The sequence below is a fragment of the Marmota flaviventris genome, chromosome 1, assembly GCF_047511675.1.
Source record: "Marmota flaviventris isolate mMarFla1 chromosome 1, mMarFla1.hap1, whole genome shotgun sequence".
In the NCBI taxonomy this organism is placed as follows: Eukaryota; Metazoa; Chordata; class Mammalia; order Rodentia; family Sciuridae; genus Marmota; species Marmota flaviventris.
In genome coordinates this window covers 60626363-60646540 of record NC_092498.1, presented here as the reverse complement: position 1 = coordinate 60646540, position 20178 = coordinate 60626363, and the positions used below count along the sequence as shown (strand labels likewise).

Sequence of the window (20178 nt, the reverse complement as noted above, 5' to 3'; positions counted from 1 at the left end):
GGATGTCTTTACCTTCATTATACTGGTAAGGGTAAGGATCCCTCGTGGAGTCCTTCTGAAGTAGATACATCACTTCCTCAACAAACATGTTTCCTCCCCAGACTTTGGGGGTCTTATCTCAATGCCCTCCTGCCTTTGTGTGGCAACCTTTTGTTCCTGTTCCTGCCCAACCTGGGTAATTGTTTTGGCAGTTCCGTCTCCATTACAGAGTTTAGGCTGAGAGCTGCTTTAAGGGCCCCAGCTAAAATAGCATTTTTGCAAAGCAACTCATTGTGTTTTTCCTGGCTAATTTGTCTTGAATAACTTGCAATGGAATGAGACATATTTTCATTCAAAGGTTCCTGGCAGTAACAGTATTGTGGGAATTACATGATGTGCTCATGGTTGAACCTCTTTTATTTCAAATATTTATTCACAAAGGCAAAATGGGAATTGCTTGTGGAACCCAGCATTTTTGACAATTCAGGAGGGAATGCTACTTAACCAAACAGCTTCTGGCAACCAGGTGTGAGCATGGCAAGGACTTAATGAGGGCATTAGTCATGTGTGAAGAATAAAGGAACTCATTTTTTAAATCAAGGGACTGTGATAGAAAACGCATCATCAAACTTGAATATCAACCAACCACTGGTTACAATGAGGGCAATATTGCAAGAACACCCAGGGAAATTTAAGTGATACATAATAAGAATCCTCAGAGAGGAACAAAAAACATTCATTCCCTCCAAAATGCTGAATTAAATACTGCACCAAACTGAAAGCTGGCAGTATGTTCAATTAAAAGGGGTGGTACCAGGGATTGAACTCAGGGGCATTCAGCCACTGAGCCACATCCCCAGCCCTATTTTGTATTTTATTTAGAGTCAGGGTCTCACTGAGTTGCTTAACACCTCATTTTGGCTGAGACTGACTTTGAACTCTTGATCCTCCTGCCTCAGCCTCCCAAGATGCTGAGATTACAAACATGTGCCACAGTGCCCGGCAACATATTTACTTCTTGATTCAAAGATGCCACATTTTTTTTAATTGTGTATCAGACATATTTTCTAATAAATAGTTTAAGTACAGCATCTGCTGTATTGGCCAAGGGTAGGTGGGATAGCACCACAACTTCCGCCGTCTAGTTAAGTTTAGGGAAATTCAGAATTCAGCCAGGGATGGGTCTCTTCTAAGAAGCAGCAGACGGCAACCAAACTACTCAGGGTCTCTTAGGAAACGGATTTTCTAGGGATGCTCTTTTTAATCTGTAAAATGCAACTTGAGTAAAAAACCATCTTTGACTGACTTAATGTTTCTTTAATTAACAGGTAGGAGATCAAATCATTGAAATCAATGGGGAAAGCACAAGGGACATGACACATGCCAGAGCAATAGAACTCATCAAATCTGGAGGAAGAAGAGTGAGGCTGCTGCTAAAGAGAGGCACAGGACAGGTCCCAGAGTATGGTGCGTTTCATGTTTTCATTCACCTTTTTTCTGCTTCTGTGTACCGTAAATGCCTAAGCTTATTTACAAAATGATATCAATTCTCTATTTCTACCTAAATATATATTTGGCTTTAAATAGATATATATGCACATATGTATATTTAAGCCCAAGGTGTATATGTGTGTGAGCTCTTTCTTTTGCTCCCTCAATTAGAGAATGTTTTAAATATCAAATGTATGACTTTCAGGGCATCTCTGAGCGTGCTAGGAGATCCAGCACCACTTACACATCAGAACATTTGCAATTTGGCTGATAGTCCTCTGTTCATTTGAGTCTACAGTAATTTGTGAAACATTTCCTCAAATTGCTCATGAGCAGGCTGTCCCATAGGATTTTTAAGTGGGGCCAGGAGACAAGCAAGGATACATCTTCAGCTGTGAAGTTTAAAAGGTTAACTTTAGTTCATGCAAAGGTTGCATGCCTTTAGGGATTATCCCGAAAACTCACTCCTACGTTGTATTTCTATATGCTTTTGAGAAAAAGCTTTAAAGTACATTTTAGTTCATAGATTTTTGTCTTTAAAGATTTTTAAATCTTTAAAGTTATTTCCAGCATCCCATGACAGATCTCACCAACAGTGTAACAGTAGTCTATCAGAAAGAACTGAGTGGTCAGGACACAAAAAGCCTTAAAACCTGAGCTGGTCCTCAAAACAATGCAGGAAGCCACAGAGAGACAGACAGACAGACCTGAGAGAAGAGCAGCACAGATAATCCTATTCAGAGACAGAGAGACCTGAGAAAAGAGCAGCACAGATAATCCTATTCAGGGTGGGGAAACAGAATTTAACTGCTGACCTGAACAATGAGCTCAAATTGCTGATGTGCGCACAGTGACTCACTTTCACCCTTCCAACCTCTACCCAAAAGAATTTCCAAGAGTGTTTTTCCCTTTCAGTTTGTGCTTTTTTTTTCATACATTTTCTAAATAACTAACATCTCCATATTTAGCAGGAAAGATCATTAAGTTCAGTTGAAATAGCTGAATTCAACGGCCCTTAATAAAGATATTGTGTTTCTGGAGAATTGTTTGTGCTCTACAAAAAGATGGCAAGCCCTCACATTGAGTCAGAGAGCATTCAGGCATTTCTGTGGGGCTGGCTATAGTGCTGAGGAAATATTTTATCCCAGGTTTCTACCTTTAATGCTTGAATCTAATGAAGTATTTTTGAATATTAATATTAGCAAAAAGCATAGGCCCAATTTCCTAAGTAGCACCAGCATTAATCCCTTAGTAAAGAATCTGAACTCCTTGAATAAAATAACTTTTTGCACCCTAGAGCATTAACTAATTCAATAATATTGAAGTGACCTGTGAAATTCTATCACTTCGGAAAAATACCTCATTCTCAAGCAATGTTTCACCCCATGGCAATACTGGATACTTAACTATGCCAAGGAATTTTCAGAGGGCTACTCCCTTTCTTATTGTTCCAACAAGTTAACCTTTTAAAAATTAATCTGACTGACATAGTTTTCATTCTTTAGTTGAGCCACTATTTGGCCCATGCTTTCAGCATCCACCACACCAGATGTTTGTCTATAGTGCACTTAGGACAACTGACCACCCTGTGGCTTAACTCAAACTGTAATGAGTAAGTATGAAGCCACTTTAAATTATCTTTAATAAAAACACGTTTTGGAACAAGGCAAAAATCTAAGATCATATCAATATTATTTCATTAATTCCAACATCATCCAAAAATAGCTGGCTAAGTTCTCAAATTAACCAACACAGGGAACATTTAAAATATCTGGGCATGCTTTTGAGAGGACAACTGCCATTATTACTACCTATAGCAGTATCATGAATTTTTTTCTAAATATAATTTTCTAAAATGTAGCATTTAGTTGTACTGTCTGGTAACGTCAGAGCTTATCAGCTACTTTAGATGTTAAGTTGACATGGATTTTGACTATATAATTAGTTCAGAAATGATGCTACAAAACAAATTTCTTTCCACATTTTTTTATTGGCAGTTTACAGTTGTACATATGGTGGGATTTGTTGTTATATATTCATACAGGCACACAATATAACACACAAAAGAAAAATTTAACAGAGTAGACCAATCTCCTTTAGGGCAGTAAAAGAATAGTCATAAACTGAGTAAACTTTATTTCTTCGGGAAAATCTTAAGTTGAAAGATACATAGGATACATGAGAAAACAGAAAGATGAGGGATCACATCAGCATCTTTGAGGAAGATGCCATCAAACAATATTTCTGGAATTTCATAGCAACTAATGGGGAGAGGGGATGATCAGGAGTCCCAAGATCACCCCTTCATTCAGAGATTTGCCAGGAGGGATTCTGGGGCACAGAACACAGTTGTTCTCATGGCTAAGATTTCTTACAGCAATGTAATAAGGATGCACAGTGGGATCTATGAGAAAAAGATTTAGGCAGGGTCTGGAAGCTTCCTTATGCTCTCTCCTCTCTTCTCTCCCTCTCTTCATTTCTAGTTCTCCCTCTCCCCTGTGAAAAGTCACCCAGAGCGTACTTTGCCCCCCAGCAACAAAAATGCAGGGATGGACCTGGGAATTCATTAGCAACTCAGCATGCCAGCTCTTCAGTGGGGCTTGTCAAGCAGGCAGCCTCTGCCTGGCACACACCAAAATTCCAGACTCCCAGAAGGAAGGCATATGTTCGACACAAACTGCATCATTTTTACAAACAGTTGGAGTACAATGAGACACCCCAATCATTTAGCAATAGTTTTACATCAGCATTGGGGACAATTTACCAGTCATGTTCCCAGACACCAGGCCTGGACCAAAATTGTAAGCAGCCCTCCTAAGGAGAGCTGTCTCTGGCCTGTGATGTGAAGTCTTCTGCATCAGAAGCCAGACAAATATGCATCCACATTCATGACTCTACAAATGACCCCAGTTTACAAGGAAGGCCCAAAACTAGAAACTCAATTTCTCCACCTTCGGTTACATAGACTACATACTGAAACAGACTTTAATGTCCAAGATAAGCTAACGTGTATTTTAATAAAATTCTCGAGAGGAAAGGATAAAAAAACACAATAACAGAAAAATAACAACAAAAGAAAATGCTTGAGTTTGTCAATAGATAGAAACAAGCACATAATCTACTTTGTCCAGACGGACCCCAATCACAGAAGAACCGAGTTTTCTGTCCAATATTAATCTAAACCTGTTTGTTTTCTTTTATTTGCCTTTTAAGTTTCTAAACTTGGCATAAAATCCATCCTTAAAGGATTGTTAAAGGGGGTTCTCAGAGTCCACAGGAAACATACTTGGCCTTCAGGCTAAGCCAGCCTGAAGCGGAGTAGATTCTGAGGATGAGGAGAGAAGGAACAGTTGATGCCGGTTGCCAGTGATTTCCACAGCACTCCCTCTGAGACCAGAATTCAGAACAGCTTGGAAGCAAGACCCTTATCTGGATTTACCAACTTGTCAAGGAAAAGCTGATCTCAGTCAAGAGAAATGCAAAACTCCAGCTCTGAGTTCTTAAGGTGATCTGTGACAGAGAGATAAGCACAGGTACAATTGAAAGGGAAAAAAAAAAAAAAATACCAAGGGCAGTCTGTCAGATCACTGCTTAGCCAAAACCTGTGTGAAGCCAAGTGAGGGAGTGAGAACAGGAGTAAGTACACTGCTGCAAATAGGCCATCCATAATTACCATAAGACTCATCATCAGGTGACACCTTGGCCAATTCAGAGGTGTAAATCAACAAATGCAGCCACAAAGGCAGTGGCTGCACAGAGAGGCTGTCAGCAGCTGAAGGGGAGTTGGAAAAGGATAAGGGCTTTGAAGGAGAAGTTGCTTTTATAGTTAAGTCCTTGAAAGAGGGAAGCTCAGGAGATAGATACTTCAACTCTACTCTAGTCCTCAGGATAAGAATTTGTTGATTATAAACTCAGTGGCAAGTGTGAGTTCCTCTCCTCTGACATGCATCTCAGCAACTGGCAGGCATAATGAAACCTACCTACTGAGAAAAGAATCAAAAGAGGAGACATCAAAAGCAGTGCCCTCCTTGGCACTGGTTGTTGCTATTCAAATTAAATCTAAAAAGTTGAGAGAAAAGAAAGGGTGTATCATGGTTTTAAAACTGCACAGGCATAAATTATACAAATTAGCTCCCACCTTGAAATACAGGTGTCCTTCATTAGCATTCAGGGCACACAGCCACACAGCCAGGGCAAGGTAAATAGAGGTGCCACTGGATGAAAAAAAAAAAAAAAAATCCAACACAAGCAGTTCAGAACAAAGGGGAACATTTCCCTTGGTAACATTTGCTGTTAGGAGTTGATTGAAATAAAGCAAATATGCTTTTCGGTCTTGGTTGGTGCTCTGGCCTGCTTGTTCCTTTAAAAAGCAACAGAGCGGGTCTTTATGAATAGAATACTGAAGAGAGTCCAGTTGTCAGTGGGAGCCTCAGTGGTCTTTAGGAGGCCAGGCAGGGTTAAAAAGGATGAAGCCAAATTCTCACAACGTAAATGGCCCAGTGACAACAAACACCAAATGCCCACACAACCGTACAGAAATAGCCAATCTGCAAATTATACTTCTGCCTACACTTCCATTTTCAAAGTTAATTGCATCTTTAATAGGTTTTGACTTGATTACAGGCCCTTGGTAAACGAAATTGTTTACATTTTATAAGTATAATAAAAACGCACTAAGTAGAGAAAAGATCTATCTGAGCTAGTGACTATCGCTGAAAAAATGAATTGGCCAAATACGTGAGTTAAAAGTCTTCCTTTAATCAGTAAATTAAAATGACTTACAGCCATCATATCCGGGCACCAGTTTCAGCAGAACTGGTCCTTACTTAGATGGCAATAAGCAGTGCTTGTTTACATGTTCTTCTTAATAACATATACTGACATAGAAATAAACATACCCTTATAATCTTATTTATAATTATTTGCTCAGCAATTCCTTTCTTCCTTCTGATCATTCAAACCTAAATTCCAGACACTATGCCCTTACCAAATATTCTATATGGGACAAATCCTGGGATGAATGTTGTTAATTAATATAATTAATATTTCCTCAACCAAACCAAGATGTACTACATACCTACTGCCTGTACAACTCTTTGCAGGCACTGAAGTAAGGCACAGTCCCAGCCCTCAGTGAGCAGACAATCTAATAAAGAGGGCATGTGTAACAACACTTTCTAACAGAGTGACAATGGATGAGAAGGTCTCGAAGGATCTGCTCTAGTAAAAAAAAAAAAAAAAAAATGAAATGGTTTTTATTAATTATTCATAGAATTTAATAAGTACATCTAGAGTGTTAAGAATTCTTGAAGAACACTTGGCTTCTTCAGTTTGTTAAGCATTTCCTTTGTAATATTCAAACCAGTGATTCACACTGTTTCTGAGGAAAGGACTTGCTGAGTATGGATGAATCTCCGCTTAGATCTTATCTGAATAAAAAATTCCAAGTTAGTGAGCCAGAAGTCCATCCAACAAATTTGCTAATCATTCCTCTTCCCAGGCCAGCAGCCAGGTAGGAAAGCCTGCAGCACTGTACTATCACCTAAGCCTCAGGCGTGCTGATATGCCCCATGGGAAGACAAAGGGCCATTGCTGCACCTCCTCCTCAGAGGCTGGTTTATGGGAGCTGTAAGTGGCTCTGTAGCCTTTGCACTAATTCACCTACATTTCCAATAGGGCAAAAGGCGGCTTGCTTCAATAATAAATTCTGAAATTTAATTTCATCTTCTGACATTCATGGTTGAGTGTATCTTCCTTTTCCATGAGAGGTTCCACAAATCACTCAAGAACACCTTCTGCTGAGTAAGAGGAAATGATAAAGCACCCAGGGAAGAGGACAGGCTGTCTGGCAGAACCCTGGGCTATATCACAGACAGCAGGGTTCCTCTTCCTGCCTAAAAGGCTCAACACTGCTCTCTGCAGCATTTAGACCACCCGAGGAATTCTCTACCTATAAAAAAACTCACAGTACGCTCTCCTGTTCCATGGAGCCTGAGGCAGGGGCTTCCTTAAAGAACACATAACTTTGAAATTCTTTTCCTCAGTGCTCAGCCCAAACCTCAGGTACTATTTTATGTGTTCTTTGGGTGAAATCCAATTTCTTCACATTGTTTTATTGCAACTCACAGACTATAATGATATTCCTCCTTGTTACATATTCTTACATGTTTTCCAAAGTGCATTTTTTTTCTCCTTAAGTATATATTAAGTGACACACCACCAACCCCTGCAAATCCTTGCTTGTTAGGCATTTAAGACCCTAATAAAATGTATTTGACCATATAGTGACCAAAACTTCTCCCAAGGAGAATCCATTTCACTTTTAAGATTCAATCAAAGTTGTGAAAGGAGATGAATGGACCAAGAGATATCTTTCCCAAATCCCATTGAGAAGAGTATCCAAGTGTATCTTGGAAAACCTAAATTCCTGCTCCTCCAGTAACCCAGGCTGAACATCTTATTTTTAGGGTCTAATTGAAACATTCTCTTCCTTGCCCTAACAAAAATGAAACTGTCCATAAAAGGGTACTTTCCACAAAAGTCCAGGAGGAAAGACAGCTTTTTTAGCAGAAACACTGATAAATGGCAATGATATCACTGATAATATCAGATGAACCTCAGAGAAATCACAAATTCAAGAAAATGTTTTTCAAGTGGTGGGGAAGTGAGAGGTGAGTAGCAGAGGTCAGGTAACTATATTAAATATGAAGATTCAGAAAACCCTATGAGGCTAAAAATGGGGACAGAGACACTTCTTTGAGAAGAGTCAGAAGCATCTCTCTCTCCCTTTTATCCTCACTCCCTCCTCCTCCTCTCAGTCTTTGTCCCCACCCCACCCCCAATAAGCTTTAGAGCAATAATTCCAACTTTTAAATATACAAATACCCATACCTCCTCTCATACTCCACATACCCACAGGAGATTCTGATGGAGTCCAGTTGGGCCCAGGACTCTCTATTTTTTAAATGCTATCCCAGCAAATTTATAGAACTCCATGCCCTATAGGTTGCTGGATCTGTCTCTTCTCACTCTATTGTAAAAGAGGACCTTACCTCCTCCTTTGCCTACCTAGGGAAGCACTCTGCATTTCTATGACTTTCAGCCATAGCAACTTAGACAAAGAAAGAAGACTGAATTTTCCTCCCATTGTTATCCCATCTTCCATCTCCTGCCTTTTCCACAATCTGAGCGTGGTTTCCACTCTCCTCGTTGAGGACAGTCTGACCCTGTGCTTCACAGCATGCGAGTGTTGATTCAAGATGAGCTTCTAACCCCTCAGCTAGACCCATTACGAAGTTATTGCTACACACCAGAGCTGCTTTTCCTACTGTCTGATTTTTACTTGTCTTGAAATGAAGACATTACAGAAAAGGTTTTAATCCTTGTGAAGGAGCTTGTCAACAATACCCTGGTGTCCAGGTGTTCAAAGCAAAGTCCCATACCTTAGGACCAATTTGGGGATGGGTTCAGCCAGTTGCCATACCAGCGAACATCAAGTCTCCGGAGCATCATTTCAGAGGTGCCTGTGCCTACTGCCCTACCCTAGTTCTCCCAAGTCATGCAACACACCGGCCACAGCTTCTAAATTAAAGTACCCTAAACCCCTCTAGAGCCTCAATTTCTAATGCAAAAAATAGTCCCTAAGCCAACTCTCTTTATTAAAGATTATTTCTCTATATTAGTTTTAGTTCACAGCAAATTTGAATACAAAAGGTACAGGTATTTCCCATGTATTTCCTGGCCCCACACATGCACATCATCCCCCATGGTCACCATGCCCTGTGACAGTAGTACAGTTGTTATGTATGCCGACCCTACATTAACATACCATTATCACCCAAGGTTCATAGTTTACACTAGGGCTCACTCTCAGTGCAATACATTCTATGAATGTGAACAGATGTGTATACATGTATCTACCGTCATAATATTTTACCTGCTCTAAAAATTCTCAGTGTTCTGTATATTCATCCCTTCGTTCCTTTTAACCTGTGGAAACCACTGATTTTTGTACTAACTCCATATTTTTGCCACTGACTAGATTTTTGTTTTTCACAAACAGCTTCCAACTCTCATTCAATCCCCAGTGTCCTGTTCTGATAAGGACTTCCCAATAATTCTTTTTAAATGAATTCCCTCAGGACCAAAAATAAATTCATACAACACCTTACTCTAGGCTTATATTCTGTGGTCTATTTGCAACAAAATCTCTAAACTTTGTGAATCACATATTCTTCAAGGTGGTATTTGGGCGCAAAAACATTTTAATAGAACAAAAAACACACAGTCACGACTAAACAGTTATTAGCTATAATATGGCTAATACATTTGCTTACAGAATAGCTTACCTTTACACTTCTTTATAAAGGTCTCTGGTCTTTTCAGGGTGACCCTGGCTTCATGAGGATGCTGTGTTTTAGGGCTAAACACATAACTCATAGCGTAAGCCCTGAATAGACCGTGCGCAGTATGCAGCCCTCTGATTCTCACATTTACTAGAGTTTCTACTCCTGCCTTCACAACTATTTCTTTCCACCATGTTCTGAGCCCTTTTATTTGACCTTTTGGGTATAAGGTTTCCCAGCACTCTATCTTTCAAGCCCAGTAAATGCCATGTTTAAAACCAAATGAGAGACTTCTCTGTGTGACACTAAACAGCTTGATCATTTTCTCACAAAATTACTTGCATCTTGGCAGGGCTAAATGGTAAACTCAATTAATAAATCCTAAAATTTAATTTCCACGTGTGACATTCATTGTGAAGCATTCACTCCCTTGCCACAGGGAGTTCTCCTCCCTTTTAACCAGAGGCATTAGGTCTCCCACTGTGTTCTTCCTTAACTCAAACATGCACCAGCACCATCAGAGGAAAAAGACCCCTGGGGAACCATTCAAAATCAGTGTGGAGTCCTAGTCCATTCTGCACCTTAAAGCCATATATACAGGACACATGTGGAACAAGTCGAGTCTAAGGGGGGGGGGGGGGGCGGGGAGTTTCATTTGTGTACACTGGCAAGGAGGGAATCAGGCCTCCACATGTCTGAGCTGATGGATCAAGTGCTCTAAACAATGAGCACATGCTCCCTGACATCACATGTGTGGCACTGAGACACGGTAGCAGGTGTAGCAGGGCCAGTTATTGCCTATACTAGGGGTCTTGTCTCTTGGAGATTGTTGACCTAGATATTCCAGAATTTTTAGTGTCTATCTTTGTATAGGTAAAGAACAATTGTCCATCAACTAAGCCAGACATAGTCCAAGAGGTTTTAGTTAGCTCCAGCGATGCTAAGAGGTTGATTTCAAAGCACAGCTCAGATCAGGTGAGTACAGCAGAGTGGAACAGGCAAGACATGGCTGCAATTCTCTTTAGCTTTATTTTTTTTTTCCTGGAAAGCAATTCCACCCAGCAAGTCAACTGTGAACTTTGAATATAAGTAAGCAGAATGTTAGAGGTAAAGGGAACTATAAGAATTTATGAGATTATTAGACAAATCATGAATATAAACATAGAGATACCATGTCATTATTTTAGAATTTTTTAAAATTTAGAAATGATTACTGATTCTCAAATGACAGCTGATAATGCTAAAACATCTCATTATTACAAGAAATTCTTATAAGAATTCTGGCATTACCATTTCAAATTTTATTAATAGTTGTGCCTCCCTAAAAGCACCTCAGGATGCCCTCCGTGTTTTAAGAAAATTCTACTTTAGAAATACACATGTAGCTCAGTCTTTCACTAATTTCACTTGCTGCATGCTTGATAGGATTAGCTTTACTTAAAGTCTTTATTCTTACTACCTAGATAATTTTTATTCAACTGCTCTAAACATACTAAGCAATCTTGATTCTAACAGTAATAATATATCTTTGTCACTGGTTCTGTTAATTCTAATGATTGGTCCTAGGCTGTTCCTCCCCTTCCTTTAGGAATGGTACCTTCCAGTCTCTCCATGTGCATGAAAAGTGACAAGCATGGGTCCCCATATTTCTACTTATTGGGCCACCCTAAAGACACGGTTTGTAAAATCTGCATGAATATTATCTTTCTTCTAATGAGCCTTGGTTTTGCATATGTTTTTAACTGGTGTATGATGCTTTCTCTTTCATAGTAGCTTGTCTAATTACTGCTAGAGTTCTGGAAGATATTTATAACAGAGACCTTATGAGAGATAAGGATGGGATTTGTGAGATCATGAGAATTTGAGATGCACTGAATTCTAGAGGGACCAGCCCAGCCTGGACCCAGCAGGACGGAAGGCATGGGGAGAGAACAATGGGAGCTAAACTCACTTTTCCACATGGTTCAAAAAATGTCCCCTGGGCTTCAATGCAGATACCTCAGTTTAGTTCCTCTCAGCTCAAGTATAGACAGCTCCAACCTAAATCACCCTTTTTGCTCCAGACAGAAAGAGCCACAGTCAGCATCCCTAGGAATACTGAGCTCCAGGTGGCCTCATGGGTACTTCCCAGCCTGCTTTGTGTCAGTAATCCAGTCAGCACTGGTCATCTCATCTTCCTTCCTCCATACTCAGTGATGTGCCAAGTTTAAGGGGAAAAAAATTTTTTGTTCTAAAAAGAGTCCATTTGTGACTATGTTTTCAAAGTTGTATATCCAAACAGTATTCCCCATTATTTCAAAGTAGATATTTCCAGGTATTGGAGATATTTCATTTGAATATGAGGTTAAAAAATCTTAAGGTAAGAAGAAATATCCCACATATATTAGAACAGAAGTTTGACGGTAGCCTTGCAACTATGATTCAAGCAACTTTTTACCCCAAATACATTAGCAAAGGAGCCCACTTTCCACTGCCCAGTCCTACAGTGGCATGTGGCTACTGCCATACTTTACCTGGAATGATATTCTTAAATGTCAGTTTGGCTTTTGAACAGAAACTGAAACTCATGCTCAGTCTCCACAGTTAGCCATGTAAGTATGAATCAAACTAACACATTTCTCAATTCTGATTTGATTATCCCCCACTTACACTGTCACCACCACCGCTAAGCATCTCTCCACCAAATTCTTTTAAGCTAGCTCTCTAAATTTTTTCTGAAACATATTTTGCAATTGTTAATGATCTTGCTAATTATCGTTACCATTCAGAATTGATTTAAATTTAACATGAAAGACAATATTATTCACTCAGGGAAGTATTTAATTGGTCTACTGCTAAACATTTCCTTATCGAATAGTTTTATGCTGATATAATTATCTATACACACACATACCCTGTCACAATCATTCCTTGAAAATGTCTACAAAAACAAGTTTTAATTGTATCAGTTCTCTAAAGTGTCTCTCAAGGATAGCTTATTGATTGAGGTAAACCTAAGTTAGGGCCTAAAGGAAAAAGTTGCAATGTGTTAGAAAAAGTATAAAGCCATGGAATAATTATTGGGAAAATCTAGTCTAGTGACCATAATGTAAAGGGGTATTTTTTTCTGCTTCTAAAAACACAACAAAAAAGACTGTTTTTCTGTATGATTGACTTTGTCTGTAATCCAATGGGGATGAAGAGGCCAGAATCAGCTCCCTAGAGTCTCTAACTTTAAAAGAGAGAGAGAGAGAGAGAGAGAGAAAGAAAGAAAATGACTCTTTGTGGTTTCAGTCCAGTTCTACAAATCTATCAAGTGCCTCCTGTGTCCCCAGGCATGTTCTCAGTACTAGGGATATAAAGATTAACAGGCAAGACTCTGCCATGTACACCCAAAAGCTGGTAGGAGTGACAGGAAGAAAATCAGGCATTGGAACAAATATTAATAGTGTTGGCAAAAGGTGATAAGAACCCAAAGTAGGTGGTATACTAAATCTGCTTAGCAGAGTTAAAGAACGTTCTACCCAAGAGGGTAGTATGGACCTTGAGTGACAAGTCTGATTTCACCTGGCTGAACAAGACATAAGGCGGTTTCCAAGCAGAGGAAACAGCTAACACAAAGTCAGGGGAACGTGTTCAAAACAGCTGCAGCATAAGCTAAATGAGAAAGAGGAGCAGATAAAAGGAAAGAAGCTCTATTTGAAAATCCTTGTGAGGCTGGGTACTGCTCAGTGGTAGAGCATGTGTTGAGCATGCACAAGGCTCTGGGTTCAATCCCCAGCCATAACAGTGGGGGTAAAAGTCTTCCTTCAATAAGCAAAGGAATTCAAAGCTTATATAATCAAATGTCATCAGAAAATGTTTTAAATGAGAAAGTACAAGTATCTATATTTAGAAATCTACCTCAGTAATATTTAAGATAGGTTTATAAGGAAAATATAGTTAAAATGTTGCAGCAAAAGTTGAGGCAAATGATGTGTAGGCCAGAATTAAGGAAGTGAGAGTGGAAACAGCCCAGGGGGTTGGATTTGGGGACTATTTCAGACATTTCACTGATGGAAGTACTGAACTTGTAAGTAACAAAAGTGAAGGAGAGAGAGAGTCAGAAAAGTAATGAGGTCAGTTTTGGACTTGTCAAGTTTCGGGTGTCTCAAGGACACTTATGTGAGGCAGCCCAGAAACAGGGCACTTGAGTGTAGCTCTCAGGAGGTGGAGCTAGAGCATCTGGGGATTCCAGAAAGGACAGCTGGATCTATGAGTGGGGATGAGCTCCTCCAGAGAGGTCACACAGTGTACAGAGAGCCCAGTGACAGTTACATTTAAATGGCAAGTAGGAGAAGATGGCAAAGATCAGGAGAGGGCTGTGTTCCCAAACAGTACCCATTTTTTTTTTCCACCACACAGTATGCTGATAACTGAGATAATGCATTTTGCAACAAAGAAAGAAAGTTTATTTTCAAGGAAGGCAGGAGGCTCAAGTCTCAAATCCCCCTCCCAAGGGTAAGCTTTGGGCATATTTATGTGATAATTAAGCAGGGTGATTTAAGGCATGGGAAAGGTGATTTGGGTGAAGTAGTCTATATACACATGTAATCAATCTTTATGGCTCTTCATGGGAGGCATATTCAGAAAATGGTGGAATTGGCATGATCTGAGGGTGGGTTTTCAGCTTTTGATGTCAAAAGGTCACCAATCAGACACTTGTGGAGGCCCAAGTGAAGAGTCAGTGGTTTCAATAAAAGTGCCCTTCAAGTCCCTGAAAAGTAACCTACAGAGCCATTATCATCACAACCCACACATCAGAGGAGTTATCTACAGATAAAGTTGGTGAAAGGCTAATAATACATTGCTTAGCTATGTGACCTCCAAAACCGGCGATTTTTAAATGAGTCAATGAAAAGCAACTGAAGCTAGAGAGTTTATTCAGGTTTTTAATCAGCTTCAGCAGTCTGAGAGGTAGGAAGAGAAGGAGAATGTATGGAAGGCAGAGAGAAGGCTTCAGGGAGGCTGCAAGGAGAATTGCCCACTTACTTAATAAAATGTGGTTGTTCCACCCTGAGATGACTGGGGAGAGGGTTAGACTGGGAGAGGCTGGGAAGAGAACCAAAGCTTTCCTGCCTGTTTTGCCCAGTGCCAGGTATGTAGTCCTCAAGAAATGATGGCTAGGACTGTGAGTGGGAAATGGCCTTAGCTTTACCTGCCACTCCATGGACCTCACCATAGACCTTTCCCACAACATGCCCCATGTTCTGAGCCACTGAGGGAATTCACCCCAGCGTGGATACCCACCTCAGATAACTAGGGCTCCTACTGAGCTCCTGTCATGGGAAGCCAGGCCCTGGGTTTTCTGGCTTGTTATTTCAGAGAACTGGGGTGGGCACAGTACAAAGATGAATAAGACACCATTTCTATCCTAAAGTAACTCTCTGTGTGGAGAATGTTTAAGAAAAACAGGGTGCTCATTATCTATTTTAAAAAGTCTGCCAGACACAGTGGCACATGCCTATAATCTCAGTAACCTAGGAGGCTGAGACAGGAGAATCACAAGTTCAAAACAAGGCTCAGCAACCTAGTGAGACCCTGTCTCAAAATAAAATATAAAATAGGCTGGGGATGTGGCTCAGTGGTTAAGTGAATCCTGGGTTCAATTCCCAGATCCCAGGTAGAAAAATAAAAAGTCTTTGCTGGGTGTAGTGGCACACACCTGTAATCCCAGTGATTTGGGATGACAAGAAGGATTGTAAGTTCAAAGAAAACCTAGGCAATTTAGTGAGATCCTTTCTCAAAATTTAAAAACACAAATAAAAAGGACTAGGGATGTGACTCAGTGGTGAAGCGCCCCTGAGTGCAGTCCCCAGTACAAAAAAGAAAAGAAACAGAAAAACTCTAATCTGAAATCACGTCCTATGTGCTTAAAGTTTCAACATATTCTGAAAATAAGCATGCTGTGTTTAATTTTCTCTTTTCCAATGATATATTGCATTTTAAAATCTGAATTTCATCAAGAATGAAAAAAAAATGTGAAAGTGTCCCCTTAAAGACCACCAGTCTCACTATGTAACAAAATCCAATAACTAATTCTGTTCTCCAGCCCCTTTGGACTCCCTGTGACCACCATCACTATTGGTGACTGCATCAGCTGCATCCTCTTCCTCTCCAGTTGCTCCTGTAGGGCCTCCAACTCTCTTCCAAGTGATATCACCCCTTCCCATCCTCTGGTTCATGGATTCTCCTGCTCTCATCATTCCACCTGTCACCACTGTGACCATTACTCTGATATTTGTGATGTTATCTCTTCCTCCATTCTCCAACTCCATCCCAAGACTTCCAAGTGCCTGCTGGACATTTTTACCCAGATAACCCCCATTTGTGTATTCAAAATTGTATCCGTGACCTTTCCTCCTACAACTACCTATCAAGGTACCATTAGCCCTCATAGTTGCCTATCTCAAAACCACTTTAACTGACTTCCCCACTCAGATATATACAATGAGTTCCCAAGTTTGAACACTACTTTCCTTTCACATCAACCCTCTCTTCCATTCCTCTGGTCATTCTATCCCAGTTCAGGTTCACTCTCCTGGAACAACTTTCTACCTGTTTTCCCTACGAGAGTGGTCAGTCTTCTCAGCTTATTGAGCCCACAACAATTGCACTAGAAGATTGCCCACTAAAGAAACATTTCCACAGGCTGGGGCTGTAGCTCAGTGGTAGAGCACTTGCCTCACATGTGTGAGACACTGGGTTTGATCCTCAGCACCACATTAAAAAAAATAAATACATAAAAAGATATTATATCCATTTACAATTTTAAAAAAATTAAAAAAAAAAAACATTTCCACAAGAAACAAAAACAAAACAAGACTTAATTAAGTCCCCAAAGCCATCCCTGATTTGGCCCCATTCTACTTTTCAGTTCCTTATCTCTCACAATGTCCTATCAGATATCTGGGCTTCAACTACACTGAACAACTTTCATTATTCTACATTCTGACTTTCATGGCTGGGCATATGCTGATCTCTTGGCTTGGAAAACCCTTCCCCAAAGTTTTTCCTCCTTTATGACTGTCAAAGGCTGCCTCTCCATGAATCTTTATTTCCCCAAGTCCATGGGCATCTGAAATCTTATCACCCTTCAAAGATCTCTCCTGTTCTCTCACTTCCTGTTTTACAACATCCTTATCAATATTTGCATATTTCCTTTTTCTGAAGGAATTCAAACTCCTGGAGGCCAAGGACTTTATGTTATTAGCCTAGGTTTGTTTGGTTTTTTAAATATTGTTTTAGCTATCGATGGACTTTTATTTTTATTCATTTATTTAATATGGTGCTGAGAATTGAACCCAATGCCTCACACATGCTAGGCAAGTGCTCTACCACTGAGTCACAAACCCCAGCCCAGCCTTTTAATACAAGGCTTTGCAGGTTCAGAAAAACCAGAGTGAATAAAGAAGTGAATGAATAAACATCTTGCAGCATCACAAAGTAATCATTCTGATGGAAATTTCAATATAGGTTTTAATTTTTTTTTTTTAGTTTTAGATGGATACAATACCTTTATTTTACTTAATTATTTGTATGTGGTACTGAGGATCAAACCCAGTGCTTCACACATCACACATGCTAGGCAAGCAATCTACCACTGAGCTACAACCCCAGTCCCTCAATATAGGTTTTTGTTAAGATAGTTGAAGAAGACACAAGATTAATGGTCCCAGTTTCTACTGACCCTCTCAACCTCAACCTAATCCAGAAGCATGTTTTTTTTTTTTTTAATTTTCAAATTTATTTTATTTTTAGCTGGGCTATAGCTCAGTTGGTAGAGTGCTTGCCTCACATGCACAAAGCCTGGGTTCAATCCCCAGCACCATAAAAAAAAAATTTTGTTATGATTATTGATACATTAATTGTACAGATTAATGGGATTCACTGTGATATATTTATATGTGCATGCATGATACACTGATCATGTCCATCTACCCTTCATTTACCCTTATTCCCCTCCTCCTAGCATCCTTCCCAGTCCCTAGTAAATTTTTCTTCTATTTTCAGACACCATTGTTTTTTCTTTTCCAGTTCCCACATATGAGAGATAACAAGTGATACTTGTCTGTTTCTGGCTTATTTCATTTAACATGATATCCTCCAGGTCCATCCAATTTCCTGCAAGTGTCAGGATTTTATTCTTTAGGCCTGAATAATAATCCAATGTGTATATATACCACACTTTCTTTAGCCATGCATCCATTCATTGTTGACAAGTACATAGGCTAATCTCATATCTTAGCTATTGTGAATAGTGATGCAAAAAATGTGTATTCAAATATATCATTTTTATGCTGACTTCATATACAGTATATGCCCATGAATAGGATAACTAATCAGATGGCAGTTCTATCTTTAAATTTTTGAGGAATCTCTACGTTGTTTTCTATAGCTGAACTAATTTAAATTCCCGACAACATTGTATAAGGGTTCCTTTTTCTCCACATTCTCACCAGCATCTGGTTTGGCTTTTGCTTTCTTTTGATAATAGGTATTGCAATTGGGGTCAGATGAAATTTCATCTTTGAATTGCATTTCCCTGATGGCTAATGATAGTAATCTATCTATAGTATCTTCTCATGTATTTACCGGCCATTTGTATTTCTTTTGAGAAGTGTCTATTCAGATCACTTGCCTATTTTTTGATTGGAATACTTGTATTTTTTGTTAAGTTTTTTGAATACTTTATGTACTAACTCTCTGCTAGAGGAATAGTAGGATAACCTTTTCTCCTGTTTTGTGGTTGTCTCCTCACTCTACCAATTGTTCCCTTTACTGTGCAGAAGCTCTTGTTTGATGAAATCCCATGTGGATATCCTGGACTTCTGCATGTGGATATCCAGCTTTCCCAGCACCACTTGTTAAAGAGGCTGTCTTTTTTCCAATGTATATTTTGGCATCTTTGTTGGCAATCAGTTGACTACAGATATGTGGGTTTATTTCTGGATTCTCTATTCTATTCCACTGGTCTATATGTCTTTTTATGCCAATACTATGCTGTTTTTGTCACTGTGGCTCTATAGTATATCTTGAAATCAGTATTCTGATGCCCCTGGCTTTGCTCTTTTTGCTTAAGATTGCTTTGACTATGCAAGGTCTTTGGTGCATGCTTACAAATTTAAGATTGTTTTTTCTAGTTCTGTGAAGAATGTCACTGATATTTTGCTGAGGATTACATTGAATCTAGAGATCACTTTCAGTAAGACGAACATTTTAACAATATTAATTATTTCAATCCATGAACATGGGAGGTTTTTCCATCTTTTAGTGTCTTCTCAATTCCTTCTTCAGTGTTTGGTAATTTTTTTTGTAGAGGTCTTTCACATACTTAGTTGAGATTATTTTTAGATATTTTATATATTTGGGGACTATCATGGATGGAACTGTTTTGATGATTTCTTTCTCAGCAAATTCATTATTAGTGTGTAGAAAAGTTACTGATTTTTGTCCATTGATTTTGTGTCCTGATATTGTCCTGAATTCATTTATCAGTTCTGAAAGTTTTCAAATGGAGACTTTAAGTTTTTCCATATATAGAATCATATCATATGTAAACAGGGATAATTTGATTTCCTCCTTTCCTACTTGTATGCTTTTTTTCCTTACCTAATTGCTCCAGTTAAAATTTCTTATACCATATTGAATTAGAATAGTGAGAGTGGACACCTTTTTCTTGTCTCCGATCTTAGAGGAAATATTTTCAGTATTTCCCCATTCAGTACAATGCTGACTATGGGTTTGAGGTATGATCCTTTTAGCTTGGTTTAGAGCTTTTAACATGAAGGGATGCTGAATTTTACCAAATGTCTGTTCTGCATCTATTGAGATAATCATGTGTTGTTCATTATTTTTGTGAGATGTATTATGTTTATTGATTTGTTTATGTTGAACTGTTCTTATATTCCTGAAATAAAACCAATTGGATCATGGTGTCTGATCTTTTTGATGTGCTGCTGAATTTGATTTGCAAATGTTTTGTTAAGTATTTTTGCATCTGTATTCATCAGGGATACTGGCCTACAGCTTCCTTTTCTGTTGTGCCCTTATCAAGTTTTGATAATAGGGTAATGCAGGTCTAATAAAATGAGTTTGGAAGGGTTGCCTCTCTTTCAAGTCTATGGAAAAATTTGAGATGAAATGAGTTGGTGTTAGTTCTTTAAAATTCAGCAGTGAAGCCTGGGCTTTTCTTTGTTAGGTGGTTTTTTTGTTACTGATTCAATGACATTTCTTGTTCTTGGTTTAATCAGGTCTTTTACATCCTCTTGGTCTAATTTTGTAGGTCATATGTGTCAAGAAGTTTGATAATTTCTTCTAGATTTTCTAGTTTGTTAGTATTATT

The 20178-nt window shown here is 39.1% G+C and overlaps 1 protein-coding gene across 2 annotated transcripts in view; it reads left to right on the top strand.

Moving 5' to 3' along the window:
* Window positions 1–20178, top strand: part of Magi2 (membrane associated guanylate kinase, WW and PDZ domain containing 2) — a 1283934-nt gene that overhangs the window by 1223577 nt on the left and 40179 nt on the right. For both annotated transcript variants that reach the window (XM_027926401.3, XM_027926400.2), the window contains one exon: window positions 1308–1446. In XM_027926401.3, coding sequence (XP_027782202.2) covers window positions 1308–1446 — 139 coding nt within the window. The remainder of the gene's footprint in view (window positions 1–1307; window positions 1447–20178) is intronic.